This window comes from Saccopteryx bilineata, chromosome 6 (genome assembly GCF_036850765.1).
Source record: "Saccopteryx bilineata isolate mSacBil1 chromosome 6, mSacBil1_pri_phased_curated, whole genome shotgun sequence".
Taxonomy (NCBI): domain Eukaryota; kingdom Metazoa; phylum Chordata; class Mammalia; order Chiroptera; family Emballonuridae; genus Saccopteryx; species Saccopteryx bilineata.
Window position 1 is genome coordinate 154,778,457 of NC_089495.1, and position 18,143 is coordinate 154,796,599.

The 18,143-nt window shown below is 54.3% G+C and overlaps 1 protein-coding gene across 1 annotated transcript in view; it reads right to left on the minus strand.

Moving 5' to 3' along the window:
* Nucleotides 1-1,471: 1,471 nt before the first annotated feature.
* Nucleotides 1,472-18,143, minus strand: part of CACNG4 (calcium voltage-gated channel auxiliary subunit gamma 4) — a 57,709-nt gene continuing 41,037 nt past the window's right edge. The window contains exons 2-4 of the mRNA XM_066235393.1: nt 10,293-10,376; nt 4,642-4,782; nt 1,472-2,991 (exon numbers count right to left, since the gene is read on the minus strand). Of these exons, the coding sequence (XP_066091490.1) occupies nt 2,453-2,991; nt 4,642-4,782; nt 10,293-10,376 (764 nt within the window). The 3' untranslated portion in view covers nt 1,472-2,452. The remainder of the gene's footprint in view (nt 2,992-4,641; nt 4,783-10,292; nt 10,377-18,143) is intronic.

Genomic DNA, 18,143 nt, shown 5'->3' on the forward strand with positions numbered 1-18,143 from the left:
ACCGTGACCCTAAGTACTCACAGAGGCTTAAGGGAAGCTCTACCTCTCCCCCCACATCTGGAAGAGAACATTTTAAAAATCTTTTTATTTAATTAAAAAAAGACAGAACTAACAACCCAAAACCAGTAGTAGGTACAGGATTCACAGGTGCTTAACTGGTGAAACACGGGCTGGCTGGAGGGGGCGGCGTGGAGGTGGCACAGACCTCGGGCACAAGGTCGCAGACGGACAGGGCAGAGGCCAGCTCCATCCGCTCCCCTCCCCAGCCAGCCTCGGCCAGGTCCACGAGGAGGAGGTCGTGAACCCCAGCGAGGGTCCTTCCCGGAGCCTGGGTGGGGTGGAAGAAGGCTGTGAAGACCGGGGCTCGGAGGCTGTTCCGCTCCCTGCTCTTTGTTGCTTCCCTCTACTCTCTCTCGGTCCCTAGAGTGGGCTCTGTGTTCTCTGCCTGGGACGGGGCAAGAGGTAGGATTCGTTGGAACACAACTTTCTCCATGAAATGACAGAAACTTCCAGGGGGCCACTGATGTGGAAAAAACAGCCAAGCTGCCTTTTTTGTGGAAGTGGCAGCAGAATCTTGGGGCCTCGCTGGGTGACGCATACCCAGATTTCACCCCCTTCCCTCTGGCCTGGGAAGATGGTGTCATGGCACGGAGAGTGTGAGGATGGCCAGGGCCAGGCGTAGGGTAGCTGGGGTTGGCCCATAGCAGGGGCAGCCACGAGCCCTGTCACTCCAGCCTTCACTGATGCCCATGCTTGGACAAGCCACACACAAAGCCAACCTCTTTGCTTACTCTTAAAAAAAAAAAAAAAAGCCAACCTCAGCGGGAGGGGAGGGTTCCAAGCCAGCCACTGCACTTCTGCTCCTGGTCCATCGGAGGGGGGAGGCGGGACACGTGGAGACTTCCTCTCTGGGGACAAAAGGAGGATGGCAATGGGCAATGACCTTGGCTGAGTCCACCCAGGGGGTCTGCAAGCAGGTGGCTGAGGTAAGAATCTGCTCGTCACTTCTAAGTACAGCAGCTACCGAGCGCACAGGTGACGGCTCCAGGTCGAAGTGAGTCCCAAGTCTCCAAAAGTAAGAAAGGATATGTCTCTAGAAAGCGTGTGTTTTATATAAAAACAGGTAAGCTCCATGTTCCACAAAGCTTTTCTTCAGAACCCGGACATGCTTCCATGTTCTCTGCTGGCTTTGGGAGTGGAAGGGGTGGGGGATGATGGCTGGGAAAACCTTAAACAGGGAGCCCGCCTCCTTGGTCCCCAGTGAGGAGATGCCCCCTTGTGAGGAGACCCACAGCCTGGCCGTCATCCGGTTCCTGCCGAGCCCTTTCAGGTGGTGGTGGATGGATTATAACAACAGGAGTTGGGGAAGGCGTTCTGCTATTTTTTTTTAAGATGAGGAAATGCATGTCACTTGCTCTCCTGGCATTTATTTGCAATAAATCATGATTGATAAACACCTAGGAAATGGACATTTGTTCTTCGATTTTTTTTTTTTTGTCACTGTTCACCCTTAAATCTCCTTTTCTGGCCTAGAAGTTCAGGTTTCTGTTCCCCAAAACCAGAGTGGGTGGCATATGTGCGGGGAACTCTCTCCTGGGGAGGGACAGAGCAGCTCCTGGGGGTGGGGTGGGGACACAGCAAGAGGTCACAGGGCCACCTTTCCTCTGACCTGTGGAACCTTCCAGATTCTCAAGTACGGTCAGTGTGTCCAGCCCTTTCTGAGTGGGGCAGAAACTTCTAGAAGCACATGGGAAAGCCAGCAACGGACTCTGGCCTTGACCTCACACCCAGGTAAGCAAAGGCCTCCGGCTTTGGCTTCTGCCACAGGCCCCGGTCTCCTAGGGCGGAGGGAGTTGGCCCCAGGACAGCACAAAGGCCAAAGCACCAGTCGGTCACAGGGCTTTCTCCTCAGGATCATGGTTATTTCAACAACAGGCCACTGTCAGACAGAAAGATAGACAGACAGACGGATAGACAGGAAGGAAGGGGCAAGCATTGGCTTCCATGTTTCCAGCTCCCGGCCCGGGAACTTCGGGCTAAAACGCAGCTGACCGGTGTCCTAAGGCCCCCGTGTGCCTGGCTGGTGGCCTCTCCATGGCCCCAGGTCCTGAAGGTCCATTCTTCCGGAAGTATTTGTTTCTGAGAGGAGAAAATGGCTCGATTTTGCTTTCTCGGGTTGGTGAAGGCTGGGCAGCCTCAGGAGAGTGTTTGGGCCTCCTGGGAGATTTCGGAACCCAAGGCATTCAAAAACCCTTTTTGGAGGTCAAGTCAGCCTTCCGCCTCTGATTCCAGTCTCCTGGCACTTTGCTCCAAGCCAGCCCGCGACACATCTGGACACCAGGAAGGGTTGGATTTGGCTTCAGTCCATGCCGGGTCCATCTTAAGGGTTCGATGCCCTCATGTGGGATCCAGACAGCCGTTCTGGGGAGAGGCTGGTGCTAGAAGGGGGTGCTCACACGGGGGTTGTCCGCCGGTTCAGCATGCTGATGTGCAAGCCTTCCTTCAGGTCCTGCTGGAAGAAGTCGTGCACCTGCAGGAAGCTGGCCTCCTGGCCCGGGCTGTAGCTGGCCGCGGTGGTCACCTTGAGCGGCTCCCGGGACAGTGTGTACATGGACAGCTCGCCCATGGGGATGGCTCCGGCGATCTTCAAGCCCACCGGGGATGCGTCCCTGGAGGGCGAGGCCTCGGTGGACCTGGAGCTGGACCGAGAACGCCGTCGCCGGTACCTGTAGCTGGGCATCCTGGCATAGGGGGACGAGGAGGGAGCCTTCAGGAACTCCCGTTTGGTCTTAAATCTCAGCTCTTTATTTTTCTCAATGTAAATGTTCACGGCCAGGACGCCCACAGTCTCAGCCACAATGAATGACAGGGCTCCAAAGTAAAAAGACCAGCCGTAGTTGTAATGGTTTTTTTTGTCTTCGTCACGCTTGTCGCTGGGGTCGCCTGTGTTGCTGGAAATGTAGACGATGATGCCAATGATGTTACTGAGGCCTGAAAGGGACGGGGGAGAGGGGACAGGTGGGCAGAGGCAGAGGTCAGTCCCACAGGGACAGGTGGACAGAGGAGCAGCTGGTGGGCACTCCCTACTTTGATAGGCATTGCTTTATTATGGTTGCTAAGTTGTCTTTTAACTAATTTTTTTAAATGGGTAACAAAGTACAAAGTTCAGATGAGGTATACAACAGAACACAGGTGCTTAGCTGCCCAGGTCCTCCTGAAATGTTATTACAGCCTTTCTTATATTGTTCTTATATCCAGTCTCTTTCTCTCTCTCTCTCTCTCTCTCTCTCTCTCTCTCTCTCTCTCGTGCGCGCGCACACACACACACACCCCATGCTGCTGATACATAGACATCTCCCCCACGCATATATTTATTGCCCCGGAAGGAAACAAAAGCTGGAGTTGTGTATTGGAGAAGAAGGCTCACAGGACCTGGAACAGGAGCCCTGCTTTCACCATGACATTTTGAGTTGGTCGCTTACCTGCTTTCCCTCAGTTCCAGAATGTATACAAACATTGTCTTCCCTCTCCAAGAGAAACCGTGAGGAGAAGATGAGTTGGGGATGAGGATGGCCTAGGGCCGTGATGGAGAACCTTTTTATAAAAACCGCCCACTTTTGCAGTGCTGGTCAACCTAGTCCCTCCCGCCCACTAGTGGGCGTTCCAGCTGCTGTCTCTTAGCCAGGAAAGTGGGACAGTCAGGATGGGCAGGAGGGTCTGCCCTGCTCTCTCTGAGCGCCTTGCTCACCTGCCCCAGGCATCCTGGGCTTCTCCGCTGCTTCTGCACCTGGCCAGCCCCAGGCCCCCTCACCTGTACCCAGCCAATTCCTTCAGGTCTTTGATTCTGTGAGTCCCTCTGGCTACCTCTCTGACCCCCCAGCTTAGCCAGGCACCCCTGGTACAGGCTTGTGAGGGAACAGTAGTTCCCCTTTGTGGCACTCTGTACACCTGGACTTACTATTTTTATTGAAGTTAAATTCATGTGACATAAAATTAACCCTTTAATTATATAATCCAATGGCATTTAGTCCATTCACAATGTTGTGTCACTACCACCTCTACCTAGCTCCAGAACATTCTGTCACCCCAAAAGGTGACCCATACCCATTAAGCCATTTGCTCCCCGCTCCCTACCCCAGCCGCCACACACCTGGACTTTTTTTTTTTTTTTTTGTATTTTTCTGAAGCTAGAAACGGGGAGAGAGAGTCAGACAGACTCCCGCATGCGCCCGACCGGGATCCACCTGGCATGCCCACCAGGGGGCGATGCTCTGCCCCTCCGGGGGGTCGCTCTTTTGCGACCAGAGCCACTCCAGCACCTGGGGCAGAGGCCAAGGAGCCATCCCCAGTGCCCGGGCCATCTTTGCTCCAATGGAGCCTTGGCTGAGGGAGGGGAAGAGAGAGACAGAGAGGAAGGAGAGGGGGAGGGGTGGAGAAGCAGATGGGCGCTTCTCCTGTGTGCCCTGGCCAGGAATCGAACCCGGGACTTCTGCACGCCAGGCCGACGCTCTACCACTGAGCCAACCGGCCAGGGCATACACCTGGACTTTTGGAGTTAATCCCAGGCAGAGACTGTATGGTCCACCCCTCCCCCACCAGGATGTTTGCTCCTTGAAGCGAGGACCAAAGTGGGCAGCTCACCTGCAGCCACAAAGAGGATGCCGGCGCTGAGGACGATGTTGTTCTTGCGACTGTAGAACCTCCCGGCGCCGATGCAGAGCCCGCCGAGCAGGAGCAGGATGGTGCTGAGGATGGGGAAGACGCTGGAGGCACGCACGATACCTGGCCAGGCAGGAGACAGAGCAGAGCGGGTGGGGAGGCCGGCCACCAGCTCTTAGGCACGGCCAGGGCGCCAGACAGGGACCTGGAGACCAAGGCGTGGCCCCCTGACTCTGAATATTCCCATCAGGCCCTGGAGACCACTGTGCTTTGGGAGCTGGGGCACGGAGTGGGGGCAGCTGGGCTAAGTGACAGCCTGCCTGCCTTGCTGGTTATACCTGGTGGGCTGAAGTCACATCCGCCCACCTCTCTCAGGCTCTCCTTGGGGTGAGCCTGTGTCTTTTGTCTCACACCAGAGTGGTGGGGTGAAGCCGTGTGGGGGAGGTGGTGTGAGTCACACTCTGACAGCCAGAAGGGAGGAGAGCCCCTCAGTGGCACCAGGGAGGCCACACCGACAGCCATAAAACACTGTTCTGCCTCCTATATTTGGATGACACCTCATGGGCACGGTCTCCATGAAGTCCCCAGAAGGCTGGGAAGCCACGTCCTTATAAAGCATCTCTAATGGGTGGCTTTGGGACTAGGTAGATTGGGGTACAGTCCTGCTCTGTGACATGCTGGCTGGTGACTGTGTGGCCTTGTTCAAGTCACTTTGCCTCTCTAAAACTGAGTTTCCCCATTTGTGGGACACAGTTCATAACAGTACCCACATCTTATGGTTGGTTTTATATGAATAAAGGGCTTTGCACAGGGTCTGGCCAGAGCACAGAGCATGACCTTCCTAAGTGACAGCTTTTATCTCTATTGTCATCATCATCACTGTCATCGCCCCCATTGACAGCTCAGGACATCCTGAAGTCACAGGGAAGGAGGCAGATGGACAGAGGGGCACATGTGGACCATGGTGTCTAACAGATAGATTTGCAACCCCTGACTCTGCCACTGTCCCCTCTTTCATAACCTGGGAGAGCAGTAATTCCTACCTGTAAGGGCTTGAATCGTGGCCCCCAAAAGACAGTCCACTAACCACTACTACCTGTGAATGTGAGCTTATCTGGTGAAAAGGCCTTTGCAGATAGGATTGTATTAAGGATATTGAGATGACACTGTCCTAGATTAGGTGGGCCCTAAATCCGATGACACATGCCCTTACAGGAAGAGGAGACGACATAAGCAGAAGAGACACACAGGGGAGAAGCCGTGGGAAGACGGAGGCAGAAGAAGGATGCCCCTCCTGTGAAGGTTGTCATGGGAATTTGAGGGAATGGGGTTTATAAAACACTTAGTAGGGGCTCAGGGAAGTGGATCCCCCCTGACTTAGCATCTAGCTGGGAGGAAGGGTAGGAGGAGGGGATGGGGGACATGAAGGAGCCCCGGGCTCAGCCTTCCCGACATGCCTGCATGACTTCCAGCCCAGCAGAAATTTCGCTACTGGACTCTTAGTGGCCCCGGCAGGGGACAGCGAATCAGGGAGCACTGGCAGGCGCCAACCTCCTGAGCCAGCTGAGCCAGTTCGTGAGGTTTCAGCCTCTGAAGACAGCGTTTGTCTCTTCTTCTGTAAGCCCATCAGTGTGTCCCCCTGCTCCACAGAGAGGGGTTTGTTTGGGAACTAAATGAAGCCCTTCTCTCCGCCACCTCTTCTTCCTCCCTCTGCTTTCTTGCAGCCGCAGGCTCTGGGAGGAGGTTTCCGGTGGGTTCTGAAATGTGCCTCTGAGCTGTGCCGGGCAGAAAAGCCCAGGCCAGGGATCCCTGGGTGCCCGCATCCTGCTTGCAGGGTGAAGCCCTGGGCCTCTAAGGTCACTGAAGTCAGATCTGCCTCAGAGCCATCCATCCTACCCAGGTAAGTCATGCGAGCACCTGTCTTTTGCCACGTGGCCTCCCTCCGGAGCCCTGGATACGCAGATGCCAGGCGGGGTTGCTGTGGATGGTGGTGCAGCTGGGTTTGCAGAGCTGAGGGACGAGCAGGGCTGATGTCCAGCCCATGGCCCGTGGTTAGATCAAGCCCTGGTGTACTTCCTCCTAATTCATCCTGAGGTACACCCAGCAGTCCTGACACCAGCACTCAAGGCTTAACTCAGAAGTCATCTACCTAACTGGAAATGTGGAACTAGAAAAGGGGTGCCAGGCTCTGGGCAAGAGGCTCAGGAGCCCCTGGGGCCTTTGGGGCCATTGGGGCCGGGGAGAAGAAAAAAGCGATTCCTGCAACCCCACACATGCCTGCGGATCTGCAAACCAGCAGGCGCATCCCCAGAGCCCAGAGGCCATCAGGAAGCCCTGCGACAGCGACCTAAGTCAATGCAAGCTCCATTTCTCTGGTAGGCTTCAGCATGTGCAGCTGGGGTGGACTTTGTTCTTGAGCTGTCAAAGACAGGGTGTGAGGGGCATACCCTTGGACCTGCTGATGCTCTACCCGGCCCCAACAGGTTCTCCTGTGGGCAGTCCACTGTGGAGGCTTCCGTGACTTTCTCTAACAGGTTTCTGCTAGCATTTCAGCATCAGGAAGGTGGAGTTTTGTTCACTGCTCATCCCACAGGACTGAGTAGCCTGGCACATAGTAGGCTCACAGTAACTTTCTGTTAAATATGTGAATAAATGAATTTCCATGAACTCATGTCTCCCACACACATCAGCCTCCACAGTTCTCCCTCTCTTGGGCTTTTACATACTTTTAGGATCAAATAATCTGGACAAAGACCAGAGGACTGAAGACTGGGGACCAGGGTCCTAGGAAATGCAGGCTGGATGCCTGCAGTGACCGTGACCTTGGCCTAGCCCGGAACCTTGCCTTCTCCCTCTGGCTCTCAGCTCAAAGGGACCTGCACTCTGCTGCTCAGTGTCAGGGTCTCTTCTCCCTGTCTCTGCAGCCTGAGTGGAAAGAGCCTCCTTGTTGGAGAATCGACTCTGCCTTCTACCCCAAGTCTACCCGAAGCCAGAGATCACAGGCCCCCAAACGGTCACCCCATTCTCTTCCTGGAGAGTTTCTGGGCTTGTTAATAACCCCGGCTGGTCTCCCTACACACTATACTTGAGGAGAACATTCCCTTCTCAAAGGCTTTCATTGCTGTTGCGCTGTCACCACCCTTTTATTTGGGAAAATCGCTGCGGGGCCCTCGCGGGGCACTGTTGGTGAGGTCTAAGGACAGCAGGAGCCAGAGGCTGGGTGGTGAGTGTGCAGCACACTCTCTTCTTCCCCTTGCATCTCCATGCCATCTCTCTTCATCCTGCTCTGGGTCCTGGCGCTGAGGCCATGGAGGAGGCATCGGGCTACCTTGACTCTGGCTTTGGGAGGAGAGTGCCGGCGAGACAGCTCTTTCCCGGCTTCCCTCCTGTGGCTGCACATGAGGTGGCCGCACTCCTGCACAAAGGCCACACGGCTCCTGCCCTACCCTCCTGGCTCCCTTCCTCTGGGCTCCCATACCTGCCTCCCTCACCTGTCTGGGCCCAGGAATGGACGGGCTCCCTGGTGTGCTCACCAGCCCTTGCAAGTTTTCCTTAACCTCACCCACACCTTTGTCAACAGTCCTGCATGGACACCCTTCATTCATCCTGCCTGAGCATGCCCTCTGCTTCCTGCTGGGACCTCAGAAGGCCACAGAATCTGACCTCTGGGCTGATGTGTCATGAGGCCAATCTAGAAAAAGATGCTATAGCTCTGGGGACCCAGAGAGAGACAGGTGCATGGGGGTGAAGTGGAAGAACCAGCTCATAACCCATAACCTCAGGCAAGTTCAAGTGGAAAGTGGGAAGGGCATGGTTTGTTTTTCCAGAGCATCCCCTCTCCAGGTTCAGTGTGGGACGGGGGGCGACTGCACGCAGAGCCTGAGGAACCACCGGACTGCCCCGGGTGGGACAGGGAAGGGCAGCGTCTGAATCAGGGTGATTTTCAGCTGAGCCATGTCTGCTGGGCTAAGCACCAGGGGCCACCCTACAAGGCTGAGCAGGCCACGCACTGGACACTCTGAAGGGTGACTTTTTTTTTTTTTTTTTTTTTTTTTACAGAGACAGAGAGAGAGTCAGAGAGAGGGATAGATAGGGACAGACAGGAACGCAGAGAGATGAGAAGCATCAATCCTTAGTTTTTCGTTGGGACACCTCAGTTGTTCATTGATTGCTTTCTCACATGTGCCTTGACCGTGGGGCTACAGCAGACTGAGTAACCCCTTGCTCGAGCCAGCGACCTTGGGTCCAAGCTGGAGAGTTTCTGCTCAAACCAGATTAGTCGGCACTCAAGCTGGCGACCTCGGGGTCTCGAACCTGGGTCCTCCGCATCCCAGTCCAACACTCTATCCATTGCGCCACTGCCTGGTCAGGCTGAAGGGTGACTTTTATAGCAGTCTAAGCAACTATTGTGCAGCTAACAAGTGTATGCGGCACCCCTATGGAATATCATTTGCTTGGTTCAGCCCCCTAGAAACAGAGAGAGAGAGGACATATGGGAGGAAGAGGAGAGGATGAGGGAGGAGGGATGGGAGGGAGATCTGGCCAAATGGTTTCAGGTCCCAGGCCTGGCCAGAGTGGCCTGACACTGACAGGGGCGCCCTGGGAACCACATGCTGTTCTGTTTCACCAGATGATTCAGAGAACCAAAATCCCCTTGGGGGTCGGGGCAGGGGAAACCAAGCCCCAAGCAGGTGCGGAGTGAATTGTGTTCCCTCTGAGGATCTGGTGTGATTCTCCATGGATGAACCAGCCCCAGCCCCTGGGGGAGCTGCTGTGAGCAGCTCTGCAGTGTCCAGGCTGATGCGCAAGGGGACAGGGACTTGGAGTGGTGCTGCTTTTCCCATTTCCGGGCTCCTTCCTGGGCTGTGGCTCCCTCTTTCCTCCCGAGGAGGCCCAGGGGTGAGATCTGGATTCAGGGTGTGGAGCTGGTTAGTCCTTGGGGTTCAGGATGTGCTGTGACTAGCTTCTTTCTGGGGCCAGCCCAGCCACAGGACACAGGCAGGGCAGGGCAGGGGCTCCAGGGGCAGCTCGGGGCAGACACGGTGGCTCTACGAGTTGGAGGTAGAAACACTTAAGGCCCATATACCAGAGGCTGCTCTTGCCACCTTCCTCACCTTCTCCCACAAGCTGGCTGCCTGGCACCCCAGCAGGCTGTCTGAGGGTGTAATTTAGTTTGATTTTCTTTGAGAGTAGAATGCTGGGTGTGTGTGGGGAGGAGTGGAGAAGGCAGTGTGCTTGGGGTGCTGTGGTCCCCCAGGGGTGCTTGGCTGGGCAACCCTATGTCTTTAACGCCCTGGACCCAGGCCCAGCTGCGGCAACCAGCTCCTCTGAAGCCAGCCACACGCGGCAGCCCGGGGGAGGGGGCTGCCCACACGCTCATCATTGTCCCCAGGCCTCCTCGTCTGCCCCCCCCCCCCCGGCACGGGCCTATCAGCCAAGTCATTCCACTGGGATACTCAGCATGTCATGGCAATGTTGAACAAAATGCCACTCTCTGATCAGAAAGGGAGTGACGAGAGCATCCAGAGAAAGGCACCCGCTCCGCCCTCACGGAGCCCTCCGGTCCCCCGCCCGCCACCTGCCACTGGTTTCCCCTCTGCACATAAAGGAAGCAAGGGACTCTGGACACTCACGAAGGAGATATTCCGAGCTGTCGTGGTCATAGTCATTGTCCTCTGGGAAGTGATTGATCCGGAAGCAGTGCCCTTTATAGATCCCTGGAGGGAACAAGAGGAAAAGATGCTGTAACTGATCCAGGGGTTCACTCGCCCATTCATTCCGGACCCAGTGACTGCGTGTGCACCAGGCTCCGGGCACAGAGAGAGAAGGCAGGCTCAGGCGGCCCCAGCCTGGTGGGGGGATGGGCACAGCAACGGGAAAGTGCCCGAGGTGACCATGTCATTCATGATCCCTGTCTGATTTTTCACTTGTGAGAATGAAAGGACCTGCCATCAGTTACTATTCGGGGAGAAGAGACCTCAAGCAGAACTGTCCTGGGCAAGCAGGACACACAGTCCCCCAACTTAAGGGGACTAAGGGGACTGCAGCGCCGTGTCTTAAAAAAAAATGACAAAGAGTTGGCCGCTGGGAACTGGGTGAAGGGGGCCTGTAGGCAGAGAAGGAGGCCGTGCAGGACAGGGTGAGGGGCAGAGCTCCTCGAATTTGGGGAGAGGTGGGAAGTTCAGGGAGGCTGGAGCTTGAAGACCTGTGCAGGGGAAGGGGCACACAGTTATGCTGAGTCCCTTCTAAGGTACTCCCCGAATCTGCACACAGCTGGTCACAAGATTCCAATCTCATCCAGTGTGTGGAGCAAGAGAAACTTCCAGAAAGGTCGAGGCATCTCTGGCCTGGTTTCTCCTCCCCACTGTGCCAAGTACCTTCACAGGGTGGGGGGCAGGACACCTTGGGCAGTTTAATATCTGCAGGAGGACAAGCCAGTCCTTTCTTCCAGACTCTCCCACCCAGCTCTCCCAGCCCCTGCTCCCTGCAGTCTGGGAACGCCCAGGACAGAACTGGACCCAGGTGGAGAGAGGTGCGCACCGGGCATCGGGCCCTGCCCTGCCAGCCAACCCCTCACACCTGGGTCAGCTTCCCTGCTCCTGCAAAGCGCTCATCTTGAAGCCTGGCCCAGCCAGGCTGGGACTGTTCCCAGCTGGGCCCGATTCTTGACCTGCAGCTGCTGCAAGCATCCCGCTGGCCCGCGGCGACCCAGCCTGAGCCCACGCCCTGTGGTAGGCAGAGCCTGCATCAGACCAGCGTCCATCTCCTGGTACTTCCAGTCGGGTGGCCGCTGAGGACCTCGGGGCTCACTGCTCTGCCATCCTTCACCAATTAGTTGGATTCCCAGCGGCTTCCTGGTGCTTTCCCCGTGGGAAAAGCTGCCAGAGAGCCTCCAGAGAGCTCGGGTGCTGGGTAAGGACTCCTGCTTCCCGAAGGCCCACGAGTCTCAGGCCTCTGGGGCCGTTCGTGGGCGGACAGGCCTTGGTTAGAAACAGTGAGGGACAGATGAGGGTCTCAAAGGTGATGTCTTGAGCACTACACGCTTTGACCATGTTCTCTGCACCAACAACTTAGTTATACCTCAGTCTCCTCATCTGAAGAATGGAGATAACCACAGACTCTATCTCCTAAGGATTTCACAGGAGATAATACAGGAAAGGCACTTAGATGACTCTCGGCCTGTGGCCATGGCTCCAGGCAGGTTCAGCGCTACCTGATGCAGAAATCACCCATCCTCCTCTTTTGTGAGGGGTTGAGTTGGCAGAGAACCACAAATGTCTGTGATCCAGAGGAGAGAGCACCAGGACAGGTGGGGGTCAGGATGGCTAGGGGTAGGGACATAGGAGGCCAGAGTGGGCCAGCCACGCCCTCCCCTCCTTCCTGTCTCCCATATCCCAGATTCAGAGTAAGCACTTTCTAGGTGTGGTGGGCTTGGAGGAGCTCTCTGCCACTTGTCACCCCCCCCATTGGGGCTACTTTATAACACAATTAATCACCAAGTCACACATGCAGTTGGCACAAATCAAACTGTAAGAGGTTGAACAAGAAAAAAGCGAATACTCTCTCTCTTCAGACTCGGTTTTCAGTGCTCAACAGTCAGCATGCATCTTCCTTTGTGTGCACCCTACACACGTACGTGTGTGAGGTCACCCCCTATTTAAAAAGAATATTAAACTTTATACTTGGAGATAATTGTAGATCTATCCACAGTTGTAAGAAACAATACAGACCCCTTTGTATCCTGTACCCAGTCTCCCTCGATGGTAACATCTTGCAAAACTAGTCTCTCAACCAAGTACTGATGGCTATAGTCAGGATAAAGACATTTCCACGCACACCCGGGTCCCCATGTTGCCCTTTCACACTTACACACCTCCTCCTGTCCCCAGGGCAACCACTAAGGTAGTCTTCCTTGGAATAGTTCTGTCGTTTCAAGAATGTTCTAGAAATGGGATCACACAGCACGGAGCCTTTGGGGACTGGCTCTTTTTCCTTAGCACACTTCCCTTGTGATTCATCCAAGGTGTTTCTGTATCAATAGTTTGTTCCTTTTAACTGCAGCACACTGCTCCATGGGGTGAGGAGACCACCGTCCACGTCAGCTGCACTGCTTCCAGCGATTACACCTGTGGTTCCCAGCCACTCCTAATAATGCCACTGCAAACATTCATGTGCAGGTCTTGGGAGGAACCTCATTTCTCTGGGATAAATGCCCAGGACTGCAAATGCTGGCTCACACGAGAGTTGCTTGTTTAGTTTTATAAGGGACTGACAAAACAGTTTCGAGAATGGCTGTACACTTATTTTAAAAATTATACTTTGTAGGCCCTGGCCGGTTGGCTCAGTGGTAGAGTGTCGGCCTGGCGTGCAGAGGTCCCGGGTTCGATTCCCGGCCAGGGCACACAGGAGAGGCGCCCATCTGCTTCTCCACCCCTCCCCCTCTTCTTCCTCTCTGTCTCTCTCTTCCCCTCCCGCAGCTAAGGTTCCATTGGAGCAAAGATGGCCCGGGTGCTGGGGATGGCTCTGTGGCCTCTGCCCCAGGTGCTAGAGTGGCTCTGGTCGCAACATAGCGATGCCCAGGATGGGCAGAGCATCGCCCCCTGGTGGGCAGAGCGTCGCCCCCTGGTGGGCGTGCCAGGTGGATCCCGGTCAGGCGCATGCGGGAGTCTGTCTGACTGCCTCCCCGTTTCCAGCTTCAGAAAAATACAAAAAAAAAAAAATTATACTCTGTAACCTGCTTTTTTCATTTAACAATATATCCAAACATCTCTCCAGGTCAATACCTACAGACTTCGAAGAAAATCTATTTATTTTAAATAAAGAACATTAAGTTGATACTAATCCAAAAGCTGTTGTAAATCCTAAAAGGAAATGACTAGGGGCCAGGGGAATAAATCTTGCTCCAACACGGATAATGCTCAAAGAAAAATAGGCTTTGACAGAAATGAGGAAACCATATATGTATATATGTTCAACGGGAAAAGAAGACTCTAGGTTTTGAAACGTTAGCTTGCGTATAAACACGTTTGTTCCAAATGCTCCTCCAATATATTTTGCTAACCTCCAGTCTACATTGAGGGTGCTACTTTATATTTGACAGAACCTGTACACAGAAACCGCTGTCTTAACATATTAACTCATTTTTAGCGTTGTTTTAGTGGCTGCATGACCATCCATACTTATGGTTTATCAATTCAACTCTACTGTAACAATGACCATTCCCCATTCTTGGGGCTGTGTGTACACACCGTGGATCCTCCCACATGGAATTATGTGCCAAGGTACCTGAATGCATGCACTCTGCTGCTGACTGACTCCTTTGCTTTCCTTTCTTCTTTCTCTCCTACCTCCTGCATAGACTGAAAGAATGGGCATTGTTGTGGGTTGAATTGTGTCCTCCCCAACCCCAAAGATGTGTTGAAGCCCTAACCCTTGACACTTGTGAATGTGATCTTACTTGGAAATAGGATCTTGACGATATAATCGAGTTAAGATGCAGTCACACTGGGGAGGGCTCTAAATCCGATGACTGGTGTCCTCATGAGAAGGAAATGTGGACACAGACACACTGGGGAGAAGGCATGTGAAGACAGAGACAGAGACTTCAGTTATGTCTCTCCAAGCTGAGGGATGCACAGGAGTGCCAGCAAGTACCAAAAGCCAGGGGGAGGAAAAGGAAGCCTCTACCCAGAGTCTCAAAGCGAACCTGGCCCTGTTGACACCTTAATTTTGGACTTCTGCCTTCTCGTACTGGGAGACAAGTAAGTTCTGTTGCTTTAAACCATGCAGTTTGTGATAATTTGGGATGGCCTCCTTGGGAAACTGTGTGAGAGGAGATGCAACCTGCCTCGTTCACTCAGTGTCTGAGCCCAGCCTTGCAGGAAGGTGGCCGTGCCCTGCTCACAGCCAGGTTATGCTTTCCTGCCCCTTTATCTGCTGTAGGAGTGCCCGGCCCATGTCTAAGAAGCCATGTTTACTGGGCATCTGTAAAAGCATCTTCTTGTTGAGTGCGCTGCGAGGAGACTCCAGCTACCCCGGGTTCGGCTTCCAAAACAACTTTGCCAGTCATCCGGTGTGAGTCCCCACCGGGGGCTCAAATGTCCTTCCTGGGGCCCTTCTACTTGGGGACTGCCAGGGACGGGGACCTTACCACCTCAAAAAGCATCCCATTTTCAAACAGCTTTAGGTTCCTGGAAGGTCAGCTGCCACCATAACATTTCACCCACAGGTGTGATGTATGGTCCCTGGGACTAGAAGATTCCATCAGCATGTGCTGACTCTTCAAATCATGGAAGAGAGGCATTGTGTCTAATGGGATTGCAGTATGGCTACTTTTCTGGCTGTCTAGGATTTGCAGGTGAGGCTCAAAGCGGAAGACAAGAGGTGGCCTACAAGCTGCCAACAGCTGGGATTGCACGCCTATCCTGGCTAGATTTTATTAGCCGCCTGGAAGCCTGGCCTCAGCCCCGCCAACCTTAACCCACCCCATCTAAAGAAGTGGAGGCTGTGCAGGAGGAGACGGGCACCAGATGTCTTTGGCACATGGAGAGAAAAAAGAGTTTGCTCCCTGCCCCTCAAGTCAAGAATTTGGTTCTTTCTCCTAAATGAAATGTCAAACACTTCAGCTCCTCCAGCCATCTCTTTACTGATAAACCCCAGCCACCACTCTAGCCCCAGCTCCCTCCTCTCAGTGTCCGGAAACACAGCACCTGCGAGCAAACCCAACGTTCCAGGCAGGCCTGGTTCCAGCCCGGAGCACGGAGGCCCTGCCCCCTTTTCTCTTCTGGACCCCTTGCTTCTGTTCACAGGACCCGGAATTCCTGTCGCCTCAAGACTCCCGGGACATTTTCACAAGAGCTGCCTCACCTCCCACAACCTGTTTTCAATGAGTGGAGTGTTTAGTCCTAAGGACTTCACATTTATCGCTGTCAAATTGAATTTTGTTAGTGCTGGCCTAAGGCATTGAATAGGGAGAAAATTAATGGCTGGTGTGAGAAGTAAGAGAGAGAAAGCCCTTTCCAATTCACTTCGCACTCAATGAACGGGCCATTTGCCACATTCTGTATTAAGGGATGTTTAGGGTGGTTACTTCTGAGAGCCAGGACTGGCCACACTGCAGGAATACTGAGGCACTCCTGGGGGGCGCTGGCCTGTGTTCCCAGAGACACGCAGCCCTCTCCTTTCCGAGGGCCAGGAAGTCACTGGTGTGAAGAGGCTTCATCAGTTACGTGGCCCCAGGAGAATTATTTCTTCATCTGTGGACCTCAGGGATTAGGCCAGAGGGAGCCCCTCCTGCCCTACGATGCTAAGACTCTTTCCTAGAGAAGAAGTATAAGACGGTGCGTACAACACAAACCACCTTTGTTAAGGTGTTGCTATACGCACAGGACATATCTGGAAAGAAATATGTGTGCCGTGTTTTATCTCTGGGTGATAGGGCTAGGAGCGAATAAAAATGCTCTTCTTTGCATTTCTTTTCTGTATTTTCTGAGTTTCCTACGATGTATGAAAATGAGCCAATGAGGCTCATTAAAAGAAACGGAATCTTGGATGCTCCGTGAGAATGTGGAGGTGTGTCTGAAGTGAACACAGACCCACCTGGACCTGGAGGCAGCTGAATGGAATGTGAACTCGTGCTGGGAAGGTATGTGGGCAGTATTTTGGCCTCTGCTGGGTGAGTGGCCCCCGCTGTTCTTCCTCTTGGAAGGGATGGTTTTGTCTTGAAGTCATGTCCTGATCTATAGCTAGGATGACCAACTCCTAGGACTCAGGGAATGAGGACACAGGACTTCCAGCGCTAACACCAGGAAAATTCCAGGCAAACCAGGATGAACTCGTCAGTCACCCTGTGAGTCACTGCAGGGCGCCTCCATAATGGGCCACCTCTGCGGTCTTTCGTGAAGAAGGGGATCCTGGAGAAAAGAATGTTAGAGGGAGACTCGGTAATAATGGTGATTCTTTGTGTCATCCTTTGTGCTTTTCACAAGCACTGGCCCATTTGATTCGCACAAATAGCAGCAGTGGACGCCTACTAAGAGCGTAGGGACAACCTCTTCCTGCCTCATACTTCTCTGCCCACCTTTACTCCCGCCATCCACTGATGCAGCAGCCGGCTTCGTGCACGTGCCACCTGCCACCTGCCGACGCCTCGATTCAGCTGCACTGCTACTTTTTGCCTTTTTGCCCACGGCACTGGGTGGATACCCAGGGGGCTGCCCTGCACCTGTGCATGTAGAGGCTGCAAGCTCGAGGGATTAGGGCCCCCTCCCCCGGGATAACCTTTGATCAAAAGGATGGGGGCTGGTGGAGAAATGTTCCCATCCTCCACGCTGAGGTCTGCTCTACCTGCTTTGGGGGCCAGGTTCCAGCAGGACCGAGCCGAGGGATGACCCACTCAGCGTCCCCCCGGCACTGGCTCTCCCTGTCTCAGCTGCACTCCCCCCAGCCCTCCTCACAGCTGCTCCCTAGGAAGGCCACCCAGCATACACCGCCTGTGTGCAAGCCCTGGCTCAGGCTAAGATGGACGCTCAGGTGCTCGGCATGTTCGAGCACCAGCCCATTTCATCTTGGTAATAGACTCCTCTGAAGATGGGAGAAAGGGGCTTAGGGATGCTAAGGAGCCTGCTTTCACAAGCCCACGGCAGAGGCCCAGCTCAGAACGATTAGGCATTCTCCCTTCCACTGTAACGCAAAGTCTTCTTTGTCCCATTTTAAAGAAAAGGCTCAGGAGACGCCTGGTGTGCATGTGGCAGAGTGGTGCCCCCTGGAATCCAGCTCCTCGAGTCTCACCAGATGTTCTTCCAGCCCCCACCCCACCCCCTGACGTGGCCCTCCGAGAATCCTCTCTGAATGCAGGCAGCTGTTGTCATGCCCTGTGGGCTGCTGGTCCTCTTCCCAGAGATGGACCAGGAAGTGAAACCACAGAGCCACCGGGAGTGCTGGGTTCAAGGAGATGGCTTTCCAGGACTCGGTAAAGGCAGCTCCGGATTGGCAGGGCTGCTGGAACCAGGGAGAAGGAGGCCCAACGTGGCAAGTTCCCTTCCGGCTCAAGGACAGGATGACTGGATACACAGTAAAGACGGCCAATGGGAGAAGGCGCCAAGTGGGACTTGTTCATCCTTTCCTCCACAGTATGGGTACTGAGCACACGCTACGGTGCCCAGCGCCTGGAGCTGCAAGTCCGAGTTAGGCGTCGCCCTACGCTTCCATTCCGGGGGGGACTGATAAGACAGGAAGACAAAATGAGTGCCTATCAGTCTCATTTTAGGTGGTGATGTGGGCAGGCTGGCAGGCAGGGGAAGGGGCCTGAGGCGCTGTAGGTCGTTGGCTCCTGTCCTGAACTTGTGGCTGAGCTCAAAGCTGAGGTTAGGGGCTCAGGTGTGGGGCTCACCTCTGGGAACAGGTGCCCTGTGGGGGCTGCTCAGACACGTGATTTCAGAATATCCCCATCAGTCCCACCTTCCTGGTTAACAGGAGTGGAAGAG